Source organism: Aquarana catesbeiana, linkage group LG02, assembly GCF_042186555.1.
Source record: "Aquarana catesbeiana isolate 2022-GZ linkage group LG02, ASM4218655v1, whole genome shotgun sequence".
Lineage (NCBI taxonomy): Eukaryota > Metazoa > Chordata > Amphibia > Anura > Ranidae > Aquarana > Aquarana catesbeiana.
This window is the reverse complement of record NC_133325.1, coordinates 81,548,081-81,566,473: the sequence shown is the minus strand read 5'-3', so window position 1 is coordinate 81,566,473 and position 18,393 is coordinate 81,548,081. Positions and strand designations below refer to the sequence as shown.

At 43.9% G+C, this 18,393-nt stretch overlaps 1 protein-coding gene across 3 annotated transcripts in view; it reads right to left on the bottom strand.

Moving 5' to 3' along the window:
- DYNC2H1 (dynein cytoplasmic 2 heavy chain 1) overlaps positions 1–18,393 on the bottom strand; it is a 669,732-nt gene that overhangs the window by 199,804 nt on the left and 451,535 nt on the right. For all 3 annotated transcript variants that reach the window (XM_073613106.1, XM_073613107.1, XM_073613108.1), the window contains 2 exons: positions 17,611–17,686; positions 9,230–9,429 (listed from right to left, as the gene is read on the bottom strand). In XM_073613106.1, the coding sequence (XP_073469207.1) occupies positions 9,230–9,429; positions 17,611–17,686 (276 nt within the window). The remainder of the gene's footprint in view (positions 1–9,229; positions 9,430–17,610; positions 17,687–18,393) is intronic.

Genomic DNA, 18,393 nt, shown 5'->3' with positions numbered 1-18,393 from the left:
CTGGCAAATTTTTATGCATGGGCTTAGGGAGAGCCTTCCTTCATGGACGACACCCATTCATGCCATTCCGCTGCAGTGTACACCGTAGTATTGTGTCACGGGAGACAATCACCCCAGTTTGGCTTTCTACTTCTTTAGCTAACTGCAGTGAAGTTGCATGGTGATTTTCTTCAACTCTTCTCATCAGAAGACGCTCCTGTTGAGGTGTTAACTTCTGCTGATGGCCTGAACGTCTCTGTGAGATGGTTGCAGTTCTATTTTTGTTAAATTGTTGTATTACATTTGCTACAGTATTCTGACTGATAAGTAAAGCTTTGCTGATCTTCTTGTAGCCTTCACCTTTCTTGTGTAAAGAAATGATTTTCCTTCATAGGCCTTGTGACATTTTTCTTCCAAGTGGTGTCATTGCTGACAGCATGATATTGGAAGAGGTTTTCTTTGTTAAGTAACACCCTTTTATAATCACCTGTCTGCTGGACAGTGGTTTAATGAATAATTAGACTCACCTGTAGTTGAATTCTTATTAGGATTTTGTTGTCTAAAATTTAATATAAATAAGACCCCTTTTACACTGGGGCGGTGGGGGGCATCGGCGATAAAGCGGCGCTATTGTTAGCGCCGTTTTAGCGGCGGTATTCAGCCGCTAGCAGTGTGGTTTTAACCCCCCGCTAGCAGCCGAAAAAGGGTTAAAACCGCCCGCAAAGCGCCGCTGTATGCCGGCGGTATAGCCGTGCTGCCCCGTTGATTTCAATGGGCAGGAGCGGTGAAGGAGCGGTGTATACACCACTCCTTTACCGTTCCAAAGATGGTGTTTGCAGGAGTTTTTTTTCCCTCCTGCCAGCGCACCGCTCGTGTGAAAGCCCTTGGGCTTTCACACTGAAGACACAGCAGCGGCAGTTTTAGGTCGGTTTGCAGGTGCTATTTTTAGCGCAATAGCGCCTGCAAACCGCCCCAGTGTGAAAGGGACCTAAGACTTTCATTGGGGTGTATTCCGGTCTTGAATGAATTTGCTAGGAAAAATCAAGTTAGACTTACCGGTAACTTGTTTTCCAGGAGTCTTTCAGGACAGCACCTTGAGAGCGTGGCTCCACCCACTTGACAGGAAACACACCTCCACCAAACTTTAAAAGGAGGCTCCTTCCCACTTATCATCAGTAGTAGTAGAGAACCTCCGGCCCAAGCTGGAACACATAATCAGAATATGGTTAGTCACAGCATAGTAATTTAATACAATAAGGGCGGGTTGCTGCTGTCCTGAAAGACTCCTGGAAAACAAGTTACCGGTAAGTCTAACTTGATTTTTCCCTTAACGTCTTTCAGGACAGCACCTTGAGAGGATAACAGAGACTTACCCACTTAGGGAGGGACCACAGCCTGCAAGACCTTTCTGCCAAAAGCCTGTTCACTGGCTGACAGAAGATCCAGCCTGTAATGACGGACAAACGTAAGGTAACTTGACCACGTAGCCGCCCTACAAATCTGATCTGGGGTGGCACCAGCCATTTTTGCCCATGTAGTGGCCTGAGCCCTGGTAGAATGCGCTTTAATTCCCAGCGGGGGAGAGAGCCCCAACTGAGAGTATGCTGCTAGAATAGCTGATTTAAGCCATCTAGCTATAGACCCCTTAGAAGCTTGTTGGCCCTTCTTCTTACCCGAAAAAAGTATAAATAGAGAATCCGAGGATCTAAAGTTACTTGTTACCTCCAGATACTGTAATAAAGTCCTTCTTACATCCAAATTGTGGAATTTGCCTTCTTTTTCCCCCGAAGGGTTAGAGCAAAAGGTTGGCAGGATGATCTCCTGCGACCTATTGTGTGCTGACGCTACCTTTGGCAAAAAACCCGGATCGGTTTTAAGTACAATCCTATCTGTGTAGATAGTTAAAAAGGGTCTCTTAACAGATAGGGCGTGCAGCTCACCAATTCTCCTTGCTGACGTTATTGCAACTAAGAACAAGGTCTTAAGAGTAAGATTCCTTAGAGAGATTCTTTGTAGTGGTTCAAAAGGTTCCTTTGTAAGGGCTTGCAGGACCACTGATAGATCCCAATTGGGAAAGTGCTTAGCCGGAGCTGGTCTAGATCTGGTAAGTGCCTTGAAAAATCTTATAACCAAGGGCTCAGAAGAGATTGGTCTTTCTAGAAATACTCCCAAAGCAGCTACTTGAACTTTAAGGGTGCTGACTGACAATCCCTTGTCTGCCCCCTCTTGAAGAAATTCCAAAATTGACACTAAATTTTTTACTTTTCTCTTAGTCAAATGACAAAAAGAGTTGAAGACCTTCCAATATTTAGCATAGATTTTTCTGGTCACTATTTTCCTACTGGAAAGTAAGGTAGTTACCAAGGGTTGTGACAGACCTTTGTTTCTTAACAACTGCTCCTCAGAAACCAGGCCGTGAGGCTTAGACTGGCCACTCCCGGATGCTGTATTGGACCCTGTAGGAGTAGGTCCTGTCGGAGAGGCAGCCGCCAAAATGGTTTGACTGCCATCTGTAGAATGGTGGAAAACCATGCCCTCTTTGGCCAAAATGGAGTAATTAGGATTACTGCCACCTTCTCCCTCTGTATCTTCCTTAACACCAATGGGATAAGTTGGAAAGGAGGAAATGCGTAACCCAGATGGAAGTTCCAGGGCTGGATTAACGCATCTGTCCCCTGGGCCTTGTCGTTTCTGTGAATAGAGAAAAATACTGGGAGTTGTGTATTTTCCTGTGACGCAAATAGGTCTATTTGCGGTTGACCCCAGGCCCTGGTAATCATTGCAAAGATTTCTGGATTCAGGCTCCATTCTGACTCCTGAATCCGCCTTCTGCTTAGATAATCTGCCACTACATTTAAGGTGCCTTTGAGGTGGACTGCTGATAAGGACCGAACATGCTTTTCTGCCCAAACCAGGATCTTTGAAGCTAGCAACCGAAGTGTTTTGCTTCTTGTACCCCCCTGTTTGTTTAAGTAGGCTATGGTAGTGGCATTGTCTGAGAGGACCCGGACATGAGACCCTTGAAGGATAGGAGAGAAGGCATCTAAAGCTAAGGCGACTGCCTTTAGTTCCCTCCAATTTGAGGACCTCTTTGCCTCTGTCCGAGACCACATTCCTTGCGCGAAGTCTTGGTCTAAGTGAGCTCCCCAACACCATACACTGGCATCTGTCGTTACCACTTTTTCTATTGGAAATGACCAGAGCAGGCCTTCTGACAGATTCTCCTGTCTTCTCCACCACCAAAGTGATCTCTTGACTTTGGTGGGTATCTTTACCTTTGCTTCCAGAGATTCTGACCTGTGATTCCATATTCTCAGGAGAAAGCTCTGGAGAGGCCTGAAATGTAACCTTGCCCATTGAATGGCTGGTATGGTTGCGGTTAGGGTTCCTAGGGATGACATCACTTGTCGGACTGATAATTGCTGGCTTGCCTGCAAGGACGCTACCACCTTCAGGACTTTCCCCTTCTTCTCTTCTGGGAGAAAAATCTTTTGTTCCCTTGAACAGATCTGATACCCCAGGAATAGTATTTTCTGGGCTGGAACGAAATTTGACTTCTGCATATTTATGATCCAACCCAGGGTTTCTAGATGACCTCGGGTCTTTCCGAGGTTGTCTAGCAGTCTTTCCCTGGAGGGGGCAAAAAGGAGTAGGTCGTCCAAGTACGGAATTACCGCAATCCCCTGCATGCGAAGAGGTGCAAGCGCTTCTGCCATTATTTTTGTGAATATTCGTGGGGCAGAAGACAGGCCAAAGGGGAGGGCCCTGAATTGCAAGTGCAGAACCTCTTTTCCCAAATTTATCGCCAATCTTAGGAATCTTTGGGACTGCGGGGCTATAGGGATATGCAGATAGGCATCTCGAAGGTCTGTTGATGCCATAAAGCATTCCCTCGTCAATAGATTCTTGACCGTGAAGATGGAGTCCATACGAAACCTTTTGTATTGGACTGATCTGTTCAGCGGTTTCAGGTTTAGGATTAACCGAAAATCTCCGGATGGTTTCTTTATCAGGAATATACGGGAATAAAACCCCCGATAAAGCTCCCCCTGTGGGACGTAAGTCATAACCCCCTGATCTATCAGATCCTTTAATAGGCTCTTCATTGCCAGGGATTTTGTTACTTCTCTTGGAAGATTTGTCACCAAGTACCTTTCTAGGGGGAGATCTGAAAATTCTATATTGTAACCCTGGGCTAGCATATTCAGAATGTACTGGTTTTCTGTTATGCTTGCCCAATAGGGGAGAAAGTCTTGTAGTCTTCCCCCTACCTGTAACCGACTGTCATTGCGTCTTGCTGGCTGACGCAGGAGGATGGAAAAGGACATTTCCTCTGCCCTTACCCCTCTGCCCTGACCAGCTTTTCTTTTTCTCTTGAGACTTGTTCTGTTCCCGAGCCATTTGAGGACGAAAAAACCGTTTGACTGGTTGTTTCTTCTTTTTGACAGGAAAAGATTTCCTTTTTATCTGCAGTCCTGTCCAGAACTGAATCCAAATCAGGGCCGAACAGTAAGTCTCCTAGAAAAGGGACCCCGCATAATTTGTTTTTAGATGCTGTGTCCCCTTGCCAAGTCTTTAGCCATAAAGCCCGTCTAACCGAATTAGCAAGGGCTGCCGCCTTAGCTGTCATCCTGATAGACTCTGCTGAGGCATCAGAGACATAGGCTACGGCTGCTGAGAGGGTAGAAAAGGAGTCAAGGATTTCTTGCTTAGGGGAATCTGCTATTATATGAGCTTTAAGCTGATTTACCCAATACTCCAAGTTCCTGGAGATGCAAGTAGTTGCCATTGCTGGCTTAAGGTTGCCCATAATGGATTGCCAAGTCCGCTTGAGCTGTTGACCCATTTTTTTATCCATGGGGTCTTTTAAGATCCCCATGTCCTCAAATGCTAGATCAGTAGATCTTGACACTTGAAAAAAGGCTGCATCAAGTTTTGGAACCTTATTCCAAAGAGCTGCTGGGTCTTCATCAAAGGGGAACCTTCTCTTATGAGCCCTAGAGAAAAATGGTTTCCTATCAGGGTCAGCCCATTCTTTTCTGATTGTTTCAGAAATCACTGCATGGACTGGAAAGGTACGGGACTTAGACTCACTAAGCCCTGCATACAACTTGTCATGTAAAGACATCTCCTTATGCTCTTCCTCAAGGCCTAGAGTAGCATAAATAGCCTTTAAAAGGCCATCCACCTGATCCAAAGACAATTTATACTTGGAAGACATATTTTCCAGCTCATCACTATCCTCATTCGATTTATTAGAATGGGATGGGGAAAGCCCTTCCCGGTTCAGAGGACCCATTTCCGCCTCTACTGCCGGGACTAACAGTGAGCCTTGAGAGGACTGTGAGGTAGTGGGCTGACTTGCAGATGGATAGGTGAGTGAGGATCTGAAGGATTGAATGGTAGCATCCAATTCCTTTTTGGCAGATGCGATTAGATCACTGCATGCGGAAGTGGTTTCTTCCCTCACCAAGGAGTCAATACATGCTTGACATAAAGCCTTTTTCCAGCCTTCATTTAACTTAATTTTGCATGAAGGACATTTCTTTCTAATCCCAGGGTCAGAGCTCTTGGCCTGCCATGATAAGGGAAAAAAGAGAGAGAAAAAAGACAAACCATCTTTTAGAGTTAGCCTGATTACTCAAGGTTGCTCACCACAGGTGCACAGTGAGAAAAGCTATCAGACTCATGTGCCCTGACAGGCCCCTCCGCCACCAGGGGGAAAAAATACCCTCAAACTTCACTAACATTTAGAGAGAAGAGGGCTAGAGAGAGACCCCACAGTAAAGCTGAGCAGAAACTACAGTCTGCTCCTTACCTGGGCCTTGCTGGTGCCTGTGCCTGTTCCACTCGCTGCGGTTCCTGAATCCATGCTGAGGCAGCAGCGTGATGCCTGTGGCGAAAATGCCGGTTCCGGACTCCAATAGCACCTGTGCGCCGGACCGGAACCGGCAATAAATAGGCACCAGACCTATTCCTCCCTCCTCCCCCTGCGCTTCCGGCGGAAATGACGCCTGGCGCCTGCTCCATGGATGCCGCCCCACTTCCGGATACCTCACATCCGGCGGATGCAGTCCTCTGACTGCCCTTCCCAAGATGGCGGCGGCGTCAGGGAAAAAACATGTGCAGGCAAGAAAAAAACAAACAGAAATGCCTGACATGCCTGACGCCTCTGCCTGGGAGCAGCAATACCCGGAGCAGTCCTGGCTCTCCCCGAGCACTGACGAGGGAGAAGGAGCCCATCCACCCGGCACCCGTAAGCCTGTGGAAAATGGGAGGAATCGGCTCTCCTGAGGTAGGTAAAAATAGTGGAGTAGGGAGCCTGTTCTCTCAGGACAGAACCTTGAGAGCTCCAAACTCCCACATGTGTTCCCGCCGGAGGAAACACATAAACTGATAAGTGGGAAGGAGCCTCCTTTTAAAGTTTGGTGGAGGTGTGTTTCCTGTCAAGTGGGTGGAGCCACGCTCTCAAGGTGCTGTCCTGAAAGACGTTAAGGGAAAAACACTTTTTTGTGTGTGCAAATTAACAAATCTTGGTTGCAATCAATGGCCCACATTTGTGGGAGTATTTTGTAGTATAGTGTCCCATAGAAAATGCTGATTCTGAAAGGAAAGTAAAGGTTTTCTGACAAATCTTTTGGGGTGTACTCATTTATGCTGAGCACTGTATATTAGGTAGCAAGTGAACCTGTTGTCCCTGAAGTTGATGTGCTGAATTGGGCAAGCATAAGGATTTGAGGACCGACCAAAAGTGGTCCAAGTAAGACAAGGTCATAGGTGGCCAAGACTCATGGATGCACGAAGGCTGGCCCTTGTAGTTCCAATCCAATAGAATAGCTACTGTAGCTTAAATTGTTAAAAAAAGTTAATACTGGTTAACAAAAGAAAGGTGTCAGAACACACAGTGCATTGCAGATTGTTGCGTATTGGGTTGCATAACCGCACACCAGTCAGGGTGCCAATGCTGGAGGAAGTACATTTGATCACGTGCACTCGATCAGCTGACCTGTGTCCACAGCCAAAAGCGCCTACAATGGGCATGTGAGCATCAGAACGGGACCACGTGTTGGCAGGTGCAGTTAGCTTGTCTGCCACTAGATGGTAGAGCTGGTGCCCATATACTGTATGTAGGAGAGGCACGGAGGAGAGGGAAGATGTCTTAAGTTTGCAGATGTGCACTTGTGCTCTGCACTGAAGGGGTTGCTACAGAATGTTTAAGTTTGCAGATGGCATTCTGCACCGAAGGTTCTGATAGTATGTCAAATGTGACATGTCACGAGAAGCGTTGTGAAGATGTAAAGTTGCAGTAAAGTTCTGAAAATGCATTTGTGTGTGGACATTCCTTTATTTTAAATATTAAGGCCTCTGGCCAGGGATGTCATGCGCAGATCTCTGGCAAGGAGACCTGTGTCCGATATTCTGGCCACAAAAGAAGGCGAGTAGGTGTTCTATCAAAGAAGTGGGGCAGAACTGTACAAATTGGTGCCAAAATCTGCCTAATTCTAATCCCCCTTCCCCAGAGATGGTGAAAAGTGGCCTGGTCTAATGAATTCAAAAATGGTTTGAGGAACATAAAAATTAGTTTGAGGTGTTGACATGGCCTCCAAATTCTCCAGATCTCAGTTTAAAACAAATCTGATCCATGAAGGACCCACCTTGCAACTTACAGGACTTAAAGGATCGGCTACTGACGGCCTTCAGAGGTAAAGTTAGGGCCATATATATTTGGAAACAGGCACAGATTTTTTTAGGTATTTATCAAAACATATTCAAGCTATAGTTTTGTAATGGATATGGACTGAAAGTGCACACTCTCAGGTTTAATTTGAGGGTATGTACATCCAAATCGGAGGAAGGGTTTAGGAATTACAGCTCTTAGGAATAGCCACCCCACCTTTTTCAAGGGACCAAAAGTAATTGGACAATTGAATCAAAAGCGGTTTCATGGCCAGGTGTGGGCTACTTCTTCATTATTTCTTCATCAATTAAGCAGGTAAAGGGTTTGGAGTTGATTCTAAGTGTGGTATTTGCATTTGGAATCTATTGCTGTGAACCTACATCATGCGTTCAAAGGAGCTGTCCATGCAAGTGAGACAGGCCATTGTAAGGCTTCAAAAATGAAACAAATCCATCTGAGTGATAGCAGCAACATTAGGAGTGACCAAATCAACAGTTTGGTACATTCTGAGGAAATAAGAATGCACTGGTGAGCTCAGCAACATAAAAAGGCCTGGACGTCCATGGAAGACAACAGTGGTGGATGATCACAGTATCCTCTCTATGGTAAAGAAAAACCGATTCACAAGTGAAGGACACTCTCCAAGAAGTGGGTGTATCATTGTCAAAGTTTACAATCAAGAGAAGACTTCACAAGAGCAAATACAGAGGGTTCACCACAAGGTGTAAACCATTCATAAGCCTGAAGAATAGAAAAGCCAGATTAGACTTTGCCAAAAAACATAAAAAAAAAGCCAGACCGGTTCTGGAAAAGCATTCTTTGGACGGATGAAACTAAGACTAATCTGTACCAGAATGACAGAAAGAAAAAAGTGTGGAGAGGGCTTGGAACAGCTCATGATCCAAGGCACACAACGTCATCTGTAAAACATGGTGGAGGCAGTGTGATGGCATGGGCATGCATGGCTTCCAGTGGCACTGGGTCATTAGTGTTTATTAATGATGTGACAGAAGACAAAAGCAGTCAGATGAATTCTGCAGTGTTTAAAGATATACTGTCAGCCCAGATTCAGCCAAATGCAGCAAAGTTGATTGGATGGCGTATCACAGTACAGATGGACAATGATCCACACTGCAAAAGCAACCCAGAAGCTTTTCAAGGTAAAGAAGTGGAATATTCTGCAATTGCCGAGTCAATCACCTGATCTTAACCCAATTGAGCATGAAACAGTTGATATTGGAGCTGTGTGCGGTAGGCTTCGTCAATGGTCAACAGGATAAACAGTGAAAGCAATCTCCCTAGGATGGACACAGCCAGCAATAAAAACCCGACAGAAGTTGCTCTTCATTATATCGCCTGTTGACTTACTACTTGCATACCAACGGTAAGCAGGGGGCAAAGATGCAATACCAACTACTGTTCCTATGGCATTGTGATGAAAGATGACATGTAAAAAAAATAGTGCTGTACTACAAAATTCTGGTGTTGAGCTTGATGGGTCCCTACAAGCCTGAACACACGGTTTGTAAAAACAGAACTCACAGAATAAATAAAAAAATAAAAAAAACTTACCATAATGCTGCAGGAATTTGGCAGAGATACGGACAATGGAAAAGTCATCTTGCTTCCCTTTAATCCTCCAGCATGAGAATTGAAAAACTGTTCCAGATAGGAGCGAAGAACTCGTAAATCAAAATAGTTATCTACACGTCCTCCGTAGATTGCATTCTCTAATAGACCGTGCACAAACTCCCATTGAAAGTTTCTGCCACCTGAAAAAAAAAATGTCCCCAAGTGTTATAGAGCAGTTTTGGAGTGGTTAAAATTCATATATTTTGGGGCATTATTTTAAAAGTAGGCTTTGGGATTACAGTAAATAAATGGTAATCCTCCCCTACCTCTCTGACACGTAAGCAACAGATAGAATATGGGAATTCCTTACTTCTGAGGAAACAACTTACTGATTTCCACCACAATGCACTTCACAAGTTTGAGTTGGTTTGGCAGAGCTGGTTATACCAGGCTTAGCTCCACTGCAATTAGTTATGGAGAGGCTCCTTCAAATATAATTCTTATTGGATTTTCTCTGCGTATATTTCTTGACATGTTTTGTATTTTTTGCTAACTGCAAGATTCCTTACTACCCCATCTTTAGCTGGGTACTGCTATACACCTGATGTTCATAGGCTTGGATATCACAGGTATTGACACAATAGTACTTGACTTTTTGTGAAGAGATGTTCATTCATTCTGAGCCATCTTTTTTTAGACGTCTGACTGTGGCCATCCAAGGTTGTGTGGTGAGCCGAGGGTTATGAGGATATTTCAGTGCATGTTTATTTAAAGATTTTGTATGTGTTTTTTTTTTTTGTAAAATCTTTATTTGTGAAAGACAAAGCATTACATGTCAATGAGCAGTGCTGTTGGCATAAGAAGCAGATGTTGCACGAGTCATATATATCAAAGTATAAAACATGTAAAACATGAACAACATAGAATAGGTAGTACAATTGGAAGTGTAAAAGGCTTAGTAATCATGTAACAGGATGGCGGCGGGGCACCCTCCCTTACAGGGAGTGAGGGGAACACCAACCGCCCCTGTTTTCTAATTTTAGTGTCCCCTTAAGAGGAGTTGTAATGTGGAAGTGGACTAGTCAGCTTTACAAACAACAAGTTATTATGATGTGCTAAGAAGATTAAGGGCTAGGTCTCCTGGGCAGAGCACAAGGGGAGGGGGGAACTATAGGCCTCCAACTAACCTCACCCCACACACCACCCATAACAGGACCACCCTAAAGCAGAGTGTTTGCTCCATGGTGGCAAACCTATGCCAACCCCTGGGTGGGCCTGTCTCATGGTAACAAACTCTCCAGCTTGCCGGTCCAGCTGGCATGTCCGCTCACCATTTACTACCTGATGTGTAAACAAATGAGCTTGTAAGTGTTTTAATCCCTTTTTGAGATATGAATACATATTCAAAGAGAGAGAGAGCACTATGGTTCTTCCTCTTGTGTTTTTCATCATGGTGTCACTTTGATGACTGAGCAATTGAATGAGGAGGGGACACACGGTATATTCTTGACCAGGAGGAGGAGTGGTGTGAATCTGATGTCCTTACGAGTGAAGAGTATTACAGGCGAATGAGACTCTGTAGTGTGGTCTTAAGTGAAGGTGAGCAGGTTTTTCACCCAGAGGTGGAGGTCACTGGACACATAGTGAAGATAGAATATTATTTGTTATTAGAATAATATTTGTTTACACAGTGGTGTAAAGCACGATTAAGTGGGACTTTTGTTTAGACTTACCTTTGAGGGTGTTTTCAGATTAATTAAGTGATGTTATCGCTATAACATTTGTTTATATCCACATACATTATTTATGCTGTAATCTATAGTTGCGCTGCACTTTTTTTACACAATAGTAAGACTGAGAACAGCATCAAGACCCAAGGTGGTTTTATTGAATCAACTAGGTCGCCAACAGACAGAAATTTCAAGGATACCATACGTTTTTTTAAGATGTGCTGTCCAAGCTCTTCTTCAGAAGCACAAAGCTGATGACTGAAAACGTAGTGGTTGGCCAAGGAAACTTGCAGCAGATTAAAGATATTGGGGTTTATTTACTAAAACTGGAGAGTGCAAAATCTGGTGCATCTGTGCATGGTATCAGCTTTTAACTTCAGCTTGTTTAATTAAAGTGATCGTAAAGACTTGTTTTTTTTCCTATAAAAATAACAAACATGTTATACTTACCTGCCCTGTGCAGTGGATTTGCACAGAGCAGCCCAGATCATCCTCTTCTTAGGTCCCTCTTCTGTGATCATGGCCCCTACCTCCTGTTCAGTGCCCCCACAGCAAGCAGCTTGCCATGGGGGTACCAGAGCTGAGTCACAGCTCCCTGTGTCCATTCAGACATGGAGCCCCGACCCAGCCCCGCCCTCTCTCTCCCCTGATTGGCTAGATGACTTTGATTAACAGCCGTGGGAGCCAATGGCGCCACTGCTGTGTCTCAGCCAATCAGAAGAGAGAATCTTGGACGGCTGAGACACTCGTGGACATCACTGGACAGAGAGGGACCTCAGGTAAGTATTAGTGGGGCTGAGTGGGGCTGCTGCACACAGAAGGCTTTTTATCTTAATGCATTGACTTTACAACCCCTTTAAGCTTTGACAAAAAACCCTGGAAGCTGATTGGTTTATATGCAGAAATGCCCAGATTTTGCACCATCCAGTTTTAGTAAATCAACCCCACAGCATGATGACTGCCCTTCACAATCAGGACCTGTTCAGTGGCACCATCAGCTCAGACTTGTCAGAAACCAGAAAAACTATTGTATACCCATCCACAATCTGGAGAAGTCTGGTCAGAACTAATCCTTTTGGAAACCTCCAATGTGGAAACAAGGCCGAACGACTTACCTGTGCATAAAACCGCAAGCACATGTGTGCAAAGAAAAAAAAAAAAAAAGCAGGTGTTCTGGACTGATGGATTTGAAATATTTGGCCATAACAGAATGAGTGGTACGAAGATGAGTGCCTGTAGGCAATAGTGAAGCATGGTGGAGATTCTCTGCATGCTTAGGGCTGCATTTCTGCACATAGAGGGGATCTTGTCAGAATGAATGGTCTCCTCAGTGCTGAAATGTACAGACAGATATTTATCCACCATCCATTCATAGCAGGACAATGACCTCAAACATACAGCCAAAGTCACTATCTTCAGTGAAACGGACAAGGAGTCCTGGAAGAGTAGGTATGGCCCCACACAGACCAGATCTCAACATCATTTTTTTAGTGCTTAAAACTTTTGCACATTACTGTTTATAATTATAAACTATGTGTTGTTTATGTTAAAATTCATCACTTCAAGCTGAACTTTTCTTATATGTAAGTCTAAGGTCTTATGCACACTGGGCAATTTCCCAGCTCTTCTGAAAGCCTTTCTCCTGGCAGTTCAGTTTAGACACGTTAAGACACGTTCAGACGTGTCAAGCGTTTGGGCACTCATTTATATTAATTTATTCTGGCCATTGAAATAAATGAACGCTCAAACATTAAACATGTCTAGCGTTTAGGAGCGTAACAAGCATTTAGGCACGTCAGAGGTTTTTCTGCCCAAATCTCCTCTCCTGAATATGCAAGTGATGGATTTTTTTCCTGGCTCTAAAACATCTGTGTGTGCAAGGACACATAGGGGTTGTTTTACTAAAGGCAAATAGACTGTGCACTTTGCAAAGTACAGTTGCACTCTGCAAGTGCAGTTGCTCCAGAGCTTAGTAAATGAGGTGAAGCTTCACTTTGCAAAAAATACCCAATCATGTCCAATGAGAAAAAAAACACAACAGCATTTTTGCTTGCACATGATTGGATGATGGAAGTTAGCAGAGCTTCTGCTCATTTAAGTTCTGAAGCAACTGCACTTGCAGAATGCAATTTTACTTTGCAAAGTGCACAGTCTATTTGCTTTTAGTAACAATTCATATAGACTAACATAGAGGAGTATAGAGAGTGAGTATAGCCTCAATTGAATCAGTAATGATACAATTCAGTAATCAGTGCCATCATCCCGGTTGGAACGACTAAAAATTATAGGGGTGGAGATGTGGAGGCAGTTGCTGCCACTTGCCTAACCGCACGTGCACACCTGTATGGGTTGGGAGTTGGGACTATCTCGGCACCCGTTAGTAACAAGCAATTTAGGGGAATTATATAAAAAAACGTATAAACGTATAATGATTACAAAACACATTTGCAAAATAGTACATACATAGAATGCTAAAACAAATTAAATACACCACACTTAGCACAAGCATAAATGGGTATAACCGTAAGATTTCTTGTGGAGAGGGGTATCTAAGATGGTTCCTCAACCGGTATTGCGGTTAAGACCGCTTCTTCAGGAGGGATAGGTCTAAAACAATAAACTTTAATTTAGACAAAAATGAACAAAAACAGCAAACCAAAGTAATAAACACCAAACAAAGTTAAAGGAATGTAAGTGGGGGTATGGCGCTCCCTTGTGAGGGGTATGAGTGAATAAAGTATATGTGATACAGTAAGTGCTGAAGAAAATTGAATGAATTAATATATAGTATGTGACATACACAAAGGGTGAAGAGTGCAATAACTCATAATGGATTACCCTAAAACATTATTAGGAAGTGTGAACCAAAAAACATGTGATGAAGAACCCTTATATATATTGCATATACATGTATAACAAATGTAAGGTAGTGGCAAAAAGTGACCACTAGGTGCTGCTGCTATATACACTATGCAGCTAATGTGATGAATACAGCGTGTTATAAAAGTGGATGACAAATCCAATCAAATCCAAAAAATAAAACGAAAAATTATATGGAATAAAAGAAAAAACCAAATCGCAAAAAGTTTGTTCAAAGGTGGTACGTCCCAAATTGTAAAAAAGTTCCAAGAGCTTTAGTGACTGTAGTGCCCACAAAGGTGAATATCCGTGACTTCTGTGCTCCCCTTTTGGCTCCCCACTCACCAGCTCCCAGTACCCCTGCAGGGGTGATAGACACTTTAAGATCCCAATGCCGTCCTCTTGGTCGGTGTCCCGTGGTTGCTAAGAAATGATATCCTCTCTCCCAGGAGTTCCAGGTTACCGCTTCATACCACGTCCAAGAAGGGGATCACCAGAGAAATCTATAACTCAGTGTTTCTCAACTCCAGTCCTCAAGGGACTGGGACAATTTGGGACGTACCACCTTTGAACAAACTTTTTGCGATTTGGTTTTTTCTTTTATTCCATATAATTTTTCGTTTTATTTTTTGGATTTGATTGGATTTGTCATCCACTTTTATAACACGCTGTATTCATCACATTAGCTGCATAGTGTATATAGCAGCAGCACCTAGTGGTCACTTTTTGCCACTACCTTACATTTGTTATACATGTGTATGCAATATATATAAGGGTTCTTCATCACATGTTTTTTGGTTCACACTTCCTAATAATGTTTTAGGGTAATCCATTATGAGTTATTGCACTCTTCACCCTTTGTGTATGTCACATACTATATATTAATTCATTCAATTTTCTTCAGCACTTACTGTATCACATATACTTTATTCACTCATACCCCTCACAAGGGAGCGCCATACCCCCACTTACATTCCTTTATATATGTTAGTCTTCTTTGAGGGCTTAACTAGGGGAGGCAGCACACCTTAGATTCTCTTTTTTGGCTATTTCCTCCCTCTTTGTCCCTCTTCCTTCCTCTCTCACCTTTGGGGTATATACCCCCTGCATCTTCTCTCTGTACTCCTCCTTCTTCTCCCCCCCCCCCCTTTTTTCTCTCCCCTGTCATCTGTCCTAAGCGCAGAGATTTTGTGGCTTTGACCAAACAAAGTTAGTAGCAAAATAGAAGACTGTCTCACGAACTCTAACGGATTCAAAGGGATAGTAGGACCCCACACAAATCCCACCACGGCGGACACGGGGGATTATGGACAATTTCTGGTTAAATAAATAGTACATGTAAGGGAATTACAACTTGTAAAGTAAAAAAGTTGGTGCTCACCCAGGTGGAATGAATGGATGTCAAGGCAGGGAAACTGATGTGATGGGGAAAAAGAAAGAGGGGAAGGGAAGAAGGAGGGAGGGTGACGGAGGAATGGAAAGGAGGGGGATTGATGTAGGAAGAGAGGCAGGAGGGGAAATGAGGGAAGGGAAGGGGGAAACGAGGGAAGGGAAGGGAGGGGAAGGGGGGGGAAATGAGGAAGGGAAGGGAGGGGAAGGGAAGGGAGGGGAAGGGGGGGAAACGAGGGAATGGGAGGAGAAGGGAAGGGGGGGAGGGGGTGAAGGGGGGGAGGTAAGAGGCAGGGAGGTGGGGAAGGGGAAAGAGGGAAGGGAAGAGGGGCAGGAAGGAGGGAAAGGGGGGGGAGGGGGGAGGGAAGGCAGGCCGAGGGGAGGAAGAGGGAAAAACGGGTAGGGAGGATGGAAGGTGGGGCGGGAAGGGGGGGAGCCAAGGGGGGAGGGAAAAGAGGGAGGGGGGGGGAAGGAAGGTGAGGGAAGGTGGGAAGGAAGGGGAGGGTGGAAGAGGAAGGGAAATGAGGGGGGGGGTGAAGGAATATCCCAAACCATCCTGGACATTGGGTAGTGAAGACATACAACATTAAAACTTGTTGGCTAGTCAATGATGCTGAAGGTCAGCGGACAGCAGAGGTGAGTGGAGCAGAAGGATAGAAGAAAGGAGTATAGAACAGGGAGCAGAAAAAGAAAAGGAATAGACCCCCAAATCTGACCAGAATCAGTGAACACCAGAAAAAGAAACAGCACAAGAAGGAAGGAGATCAATTGCACATAGAAGGACAAGGAGAGAGTGTGCGGGATGATAAAGGCTCATCCCAGTAGAGTAACCAGCCCAAGATAACATGCAGAGTGAAAGGATAGAGCAGAGATTTTGGGGTCTATTCCTTTTCTTTTATTTTTCTGCTCCCTGTTCTAAATTCCTTTCTTCTATCCTTCTGCTCCACTCACCTCTGCTGTCCGCTGACATTCAGAGGTTTGACCTGATACCCTTTTCTATATTACAGATCTGGTGGTTACCTGGGAGTCCCACTCATGGTACATGGGTTTGCTTCTCTGCATCCCCAAATTTGATTGTCCATTTTTATTTCTTGGGACCAATCTCAATTACTTACCAATACTATACTTGATATTTGAGGTAGACAGCCCATGCAGCATCATTGATTGCCAACGAGTTGGTGAGTGCCCACTGGCTTACACAATTATTTTAATGTTGTATGTCTTCACTACCCAATGTCCAGGATGGTTTGGGATATTCCTTCACCTTTCCCCCCCCCTCATTTCCCTTCCTCTTCCACCCTTCCCTTCCTTCCCACCTTCCCTCACCTCCCCCCTTCCCGGCCCACCTTCCATCCTCCCTACCCGTTTTTCCCTCTTCCTCCCCTCGGCCTGCCTTCCCTCCCCCTTCCTCCCTCCTTCCCCCCTTTCCCTCCTTCCTACCCCTCTTTCCCCTTCCCCACCTCTTACCTCTCCCCCCCATTTCCCCTCCCTTCCCTTTCCTCGTTTCCCCTCCTGCCTCCCTTCCTACATCAATCCCCCTCCTTTCAGTTCCTCCATCACCCTCCTTCCTTCTTCCCTTCCCCTCTTTCTTTTTCCCCATCACATCACTTTCCCTGCATTGACATCCATTCATTCCACCTGGGTGAGCACTTCCCCAACTTTTTTACTTTATAAGTTGTAATTCCCTTACATGTACTATTTATTTAACCAGAAATTGTCCATAATCCCCCGTGTCCGCCGTGGGGGGATTTGTGTGGGGTCCTACCATCCCTTTCAATCCGTTCGAGTTGGTGAGCCAGTCTTCTATTTTGCTACTAACTTTGTATGGTGTTTATTACTTCTGTATGCTGTTTTTGTTCATTTTTGTCTAAATTAAAGTTTATTGTTTTAGACCTATCCCTCCTGAAGAAGCGGTCTTAACCGCGAAACCAGTTGAGGAACCATCTTAGATACCTGTCTCCACAAGAAATCTTCACGGTTATACCCATTTATGCTTGTGCTAAGTGTGGTGTATTTAATTTGTTTTAGCAATCTATGTATGTACTATTTTGCAAATGGGTTTTGTAATTATTAAAGTTTATACGTTTTTTATATAATTTCCCTGAATTGTTTGTTACTAACGGGTGCCGAGATAATCCCAACTTCCAACCCATAGGTGTGCACGTGTGGTTAGGCAAGTGGCAGCAACTGCCTCCACACCTCCACCCCTATAACATAGAGGAGTGTTTAGAGGCAGAAAAACAAGTCAAATGGCTCTAAAAGCTGCATTTTTAAAGTCCAAATGTGCATTAGGCTTAAAAAAAAAAAAAAAAAAAAAAAAAAACTGAAGAGGCTATACATTTACTTTATTTACCAAATAAAAAACAAAAAAACATTATCTTGTAAGGTTAAAATTTCACATACCTTCAAACAGCCGATCAATAATATCATATGCAGCACGCAGATCTGACAGAGAGAATTCATAAAATTTTGTCCAACCCTAAAAAAAAAAAAAAAAAAAAAAAAAAAAAAAAAAAAGGGGGAGGGTTATTTAACTAGATTATTTTAGATAAAAACAAAGAATACACATTTAGCATCTAACAGAAAACCTTTTCAACTGAAAACATGTCCTGAGCTTCTGCCTGGAGCTATTTTAGGACGAAAGCAGTGAGATGCGTCTTCACAAGGGAATCGAGGGGCTTCAGTAACCAAAACTGCAGTGTTTATCCTCATGACACATCACAAGAAGCACCTTCATGGTTAACAGAGGACAGAATTAAAATTAAACTTTGGAAACTTAACATTAATAAATCACTAGGACGAGATGGCTTGCACCCCGAGGGTACTTAGGGAACTCAGTCAAATAATTGCCAGACCATTGTTCCTAATTTTACTGACAGTCTACTGACTGGAATGGTACCAGCTGATTGGAGAAAAGCCAATGTAGCACCAATATTTAAAAAGGGCCCAAAATACATCCCTGGGAATTACAGACCAGTTAGTCTAACATTAATAGTATGTAAACTCTTGGAGAGGATAAGGGACTATATACAAGATTTTAGTAATGAGAATTACCATTAGCAGTAATCAGCATGGATTCATGAAGAATCGTTCTTGCCAAACCAATATATTAACCTTCTATGAGGAGGTGAGTTGCCATCTAGATAAAGGAAGGCCCGTAGACGTGGTGTATCTGGATTTTGCAAA